The sequence below is a fragment of the Camellia sinensis genome, chromosome 15 (genome assembly GCF_055761805.1).
Source record: "Camellia sinensis isolate YWXY chromosome 15, ASM5576180v1, whole genome shotgun sequence".
Taxonomy (NCBI): Eukaryota; Viridiplantae; Streptophyta; class Magnoliopsida; order Ericales; family Theaceae; genus Camellia; species Camellia sinensis.
Genome location: NC_138975.1, coordinates 37,212,245 through 37,217,896, shown reverse-complemented (window position 1 = coordinate 37,217,896; position 5,652 = coordinate 37,212,245). Strand labels below are relative to the sequence as shown.

Here is a 5,652-nt window from a genome sequence, read left to right as displayed (position 1 = left end):
GAGGGCGCTTTATCAGTGGTAAAATAAAGAAATTAAAAAAAAAAAAAAAAAGGAAAAAGAAAAGTAGATATGTGGAGTGGGCCTCTTAGAAAGAGGGAAAAAGATAGGAGAAATTGTATTTCAGGGGAGCAGTGAGAATTATATTTTTATGATAGTATAATTTTTCTGTATGTATGGTTTAAATTTATTCTTGTGCTTGGTGCAATTTTTCTGGTGTGTCAAAGTTATACAAAAAAATATTCCATTTATAATACAATTTTTTCCCCAATACTCTATGTGTTTGCAATTTCTCCAAAAAAAAATAAGTACAATTCTATACATAATTAGCATACATTTTAACATCTTCATTGTAACATTTCACACACTCAAGTCTCGTTTGGGAACAGTCTTTTTTAATAATTTTTTAGGTTTTTGGCTAAAATGTGATTAAAAAAAACTAGTATATTTGGGATGACTTTTTGACTTTTTACGAAAAGCTGTGCAAAAAAGTAGAGAGAAAAATGAATCTTTGACTTTTTGGTATAAGTTATTGACTTTTTGATTTTTTAGTAACTTTTTAACTTTGGCTAAAATTGACACTTGCCAAACGAGGCCTCTTAACTAAAAAAATTTAACAAGCAAAATTAAAAAGAAAAACAAGAGGGAACCAAAATATATATATATATATATATACATTATCTCTCTACATAAAAGGGAACACAGTCATTGTTTTACAAAATAATTGCAAATATATGGCAAAGCTTATAAGTTTAATTATTAATGTACATAAATTTTATTACTGATATGAAATTATTTTTAAAAACATACCTTGAATAGTAATTGTCCCTACATAATACATGTATACACAAATTAACATCTTATTCCAATACTCACAAACTCACTTTAACAAATTTTAACACACAAAATTAGATCTCACTTCTATTATTTTATGTCATGTAACACATCAACACACAATTTTTTAACATCTGTATTAGAAATACTCTAATGTTGTGTTTGGTTGAGGGATTTGAGGAGGGATTTGGAAAGGGAAATGGAAAAGGTAGGTGAAATATAAATAAAATATGCCTAAATTACACATAGTTTCACACACCTTTTCCCTTTCCCTTTCCAAATCCCTCCCCAAATCTTCCAACCAAACACACCATAAGTAATTGTTTACCTTTATTTGTAAGATTAGGGTGACAAAAAAGACATAAATTACATTGATCAGTTTTAGGCTCGACATAATTTTATTGATTTTTTTAGTAAGATTAAAGTAAAGAAACTTACCTGTTGTAGTGTTTTTATTTAGCTTGGATTCTACAAAAATAAAATAAAAATTGCCGTGTTAATTATCTTGATCAATTATCAGTTCTATTAATTGGACTTATTTACTCATAAATCTTGATTAATTAATTAATTAATTTTATGTATTTATCTTTTATTTTGAAAATGAGAAAATTTTAGAACTTTTTAGAAGTGTTTAGTGTTTTGTGAAATGATCATTTGGTCCTAATGAGACTGATAAATTTATTAGAGTGATGATATTTGAACTTTTATTTGTGAGAGTTTTGAATTTTTTTTGTTTATGTTTATTTGTGTTAATTAATTATATTAAAATATGATATGGGAAGTGCAAGTATTTTTTAAAAATATTTTTACAATAACAAATTTATCACTAAAATTTAAAATTGAATTTTTTGATAAATAAATCCAGTCTACAAAATCGTCTCGTAACTGCCCCTTTAATTCTACGCAGATCAAACAAATTTGAACGATCTGGACCTTTTATCATGGGCTGGCATTAGCATGGGCCCAAATGGTTTCGACGCGAGGCCCTCAATGCAGGCGGGCTCAGCTTTGTCCAGCAAGGCCCAATTTGCAGCTTAGGTAATCACAGTAATAATTGACAATGCCCACCTCAAAGACTACATCTTTTATTTATTAAAAACTCGTTAAATTTTTAAATCAAACTTAAATAATTTATTAATCAGCTTATATGCACTATAAAACTAAACTACTCGAGTTTAATTCGATTAAAACTTGTTTAAAAACCTAAACAAGTCAAAATTAAATAAAATTTTGATACTTATTAAGGGGCGTTTAGTATAACTTATATAAGTACACTTATTTAGGTCACATCACCTTTTTATTTTTTTGTATATTTTTTCGTAAAAAGTAAAAAAATATACTTTATTTAGATCATGCCAAATATCCCCTAAGTTTTCAAGCCAAATCAAAACAACCTACTACTCGGCTCGTCCCTGTTTGTTTACAAGCTTACTTTGAGTGCATGGCTTGATATAATGAAGAAAACATTTAGACTCTATTTGGATCAATAATTTGAGAGAGAACCCAAATCCTTAATCTAAACACAACACTATCATCTAATTTGGCTGGAATTTCTTCCCTCATCCCCTCCCTTTTTTGGACCAAAAAACATAAAAACAAAACAAGAATCCCTACTTTGAGCACAGCAACTGAGAGTGATTGAGGTTGATGAAATTGTAGAGCATAGAGTTGGTTAATTTGTCGATTCATAGCATTGTTGTGGTTAATTGGCCTTTAAAAATTCTAACATTCTCTCTCATTCATAGGCATTATTTGCTTGTAAAACTCTCAAGCTGCTTTTCCTTGAGCAGCAATACCACGGTAATACTTTATGATCACTTTACTGGTTCTGATAAGCTTCTACACCAAATTGTATTCCACTTTGTTTATTATGTTGACCAGAAAGAACCAATAATAAAATTGAAAAAAATAATAAATAAAAAATAAAAAATAATTGGGCTCTGTTTGGTATCGTTTCCATTTTAAAAAATTTAGAAAATAATTTTAAAGTGTTTCCTAAAAAACAAGTGCTTTTTAAAATATTCAAAAAAAAAAAAATTCAAGAATAGTTATTTGAAATAATTTTATTGCTTATTAGATAGTGACTTTCTATTTTCATGTGGTATGCAATTTGTAGGAGGAACAGCGGACAATAAGGCCCTGTTCGGAAATAGTTTTTTATTTTTTATTTTTTTAATTAAAATAACCAAAAAGATTCAATCACATCAATCTCTTTAGTTTTTTGGCACGATTTTTCCTAAAAAGTAAAAAAAAAAAAATTAATTAAAATAATTTATTTCCAAACTTAACAAAACATGTGATCCACTAGTTTAATAATTAGGTGTTGTTTGGTGTAGTATGTGGGTCTATTTGTAGGTTTTATTTATTTTGAAAATCTGTGAAAAAATATTTGGTATCACTTTTTTGTTATTTAATAGACAAAAATAATTTAAACAAATTAAAAAATAATAATTTTTGAAAAGCAAGAAAATTGATGTTTTTTAACTTATATTATACTTCTGATTATCAGCTTTTAACTTGCTGGAATCTCCAACATACAAGTCCTTAATTTTTCAAAATATACAAACTACTAGTGGAATGGATGATGGTAGCTTCAATGGATGTGAATTGATACAGTCCAATTATCAAAATATTTTTGGGCAAAGAGTTGAATCTACAAAAAAAAAAATTATGAATTTAAAAAAAAAGAAAAAATTGGAACGAAGATTAAAGTAAAAAAATAAAGAGAGAAAGAAGAACTGTAAGCCTTACAAGTCTTTTTGTCAAACATAGCACAATGATTTTCTTCACAAGATGCTATCAGTTGGTGCCCTCTTTTTCTACCAAATTAGATAAAAAATACATACAAACAGAGAAAAAGAAAGGAGACAATCTCATCACTCAGACAGACCCTAATGGTGCTAAAGTGGCCAATTTACCAGTTAGCATGACCCACCACCACCACCACTAAAGAAAAAGCTAACACAAAAAAGTCTTAAAAAACACACAAAAAACTCTCTGGTGGAAGAACCATAAAAACACCATCTCTCACCATTGAATTTGCAATAATAACACGCATAGAAATTAGAATACAGAATATGCACAAAAAATATATTATATAGTAAAGATTTATCTTCAAATAAATATTAGTCAGATAATATATTTTTAGTGTGCATATTCTATATTTTAATTTTGTACACCTAAAACACATAAAAAAGATTTTAAAAAAACTGATCACACCAAGACTCCAGCGAATATTAGTTTATCTCCTCATCTATGAACCCGTACGTATTACCCCTCAGCTATAAAAATTGTATAAAAACAACCTTCTTGGAAGGGGCATACAGCGAGTAAAAATTTTACACTTTTATAGCTGAAAGATTCAAATATACAGGTTGATAAATGAGGCGATAAAGTGATATTCGTTAATAATTAAAGGAGTGTCGGTATAATTAAACCAAAAGAGAAAAAAAAAAAAAAAAAATTTTGTTCAGGTAGGCTTCAAATCCTGAAACATGGTATCCCACCTGATCTCCTCAACACCGGTCGACCAGTAGGGATCATCATCATCAGCACCACCATCCTCATCAACCTTTTGATTCAGATCATGAACCATCGGACTCGAAAAACTGTTAATTCTGGGACCAGGGCCAGACATCATGACCATGGGACTCCCATTCGTTAAGAAAAGCCTCCCTTGCTTCGACGACGATGACATAACCAACCTCTTGTTCCTCTTCTTGGCCGCCATAGCTCCTTTCCATCTATGACTATAGCTCCGCCTCGGCATGAGGACTAGAGCAGAGTCCTCGCGCCGAACCCAGGTCCGAATGTACTTGGAAAGACACCTCTTGGTTCGCTTGATCGCTATGAGAAGTCTCGACATGGTGGTTGTGGTGGGTGGTGGTCTGTCTGACTTGGCTAGTTTGAGGATTTCTAGCCTGTGTTTGGCAATGGAGATGCCCATGCTTTGGAGGAACTCGTGGTTGAAGTAAACTATGTCGTCTTGTTCGAGCTCGTTGTGGGAGAGAGCTAGACCGTATTCGTATACTAAGGAGGGCTCGAGGCCTGTTTTTGATAGCCATGAGAACCAGTCCATGGCTGGTTAGGGTTGGGTGGTATATGGGTATGCTTTCGGAGGGATGTGTTGTGTTGTGTATATATATAAAGTAGGAGAGAGAGAGAGGATGATGAATTGGGTAACTTGACTTTGATTTTTCTTTGTTTTGGTTTTGGTTTTGGTTTTGGTTAAATGGTTAGTTGTAACTTGACAATGACAAAAGAAGCACACAAAAAAGAAAAAAAAGTGGGTGTGTGCGGGGTATTTGAGGCCATGTTCCCTCCAAAAATAGGTTTTAGTGCGATGGGACTATGGTGGAGAAGCATTCACCCAAAAAAACTATGGTGGAGACGTAAGTTCATTACAAAAAATAAATAAATAAAATAAAATAAAATTGAACATAAAAAATATATGAATGAAAAAAATCATATAATAGAATCAGGCTTTAGTGAATTGGATGATACAGTTTGACTTGTCTAAAAGACTTTTGTGAGTAGATCATTCTACTTAAAATAAAAAATAAAAATAAAAATTAATTTTATAATAATAGACAACAAGTATGCGGTGAAATCATGTATATATTATTATTGAAACTATCTATTTTTATTTTTATTTTTAAAAGAACTATAATCTAAAAAAAAAAAAATATTTTAAAAATATATAATTTAAATTATCGAAATAAGGCTCCTAATGAATTTTACAGACTCAATTGTACCATCCAATTCAGTTGGGTGGGCTAGAAATTAGCTTGGTTCTATATAATTATTATTATTATTATTATT

At 30.2% G+C, this 5,652-nt stretch overlaps 1 protein-coding gene across 1 annotated transcript; it reads right to left on the bottom strand.

Moving 5' to 3' along the window:
* Nucleotides 1–3,832: 3,832 nt before the first annotated feature.
* Nucleotides 3,833–5,036, bottom strand: LOC114258750 (Sterile alpha motif (SAM) domain-containing protein). Its single transcript, XM_028198737.2, has one exon. The coding sequence runs from the start codon at nt 4,907–4,909 to the stop codon at nt 4,301–4,303; it is 609 nt and encodes a 202-aa protein (XP_028054538.2). The 5' UTR covers nt 4,910–5,036; the 3' UTR covers nt 3,833–4,300.
* Between the last annotated feature and the right edge of the window lie 616 nt (nt 5,037–5,652).

What these genes read in the sequence shown, in the direction of transcription:
- LOC114258750 (XM_028198737.2), bottom strand. Translation starts at nt 4,909, where the DNA reads ATGGACTGGTTCTCATGGCTATCAAAAACAGGCCTCGAGCCCTCCTTA.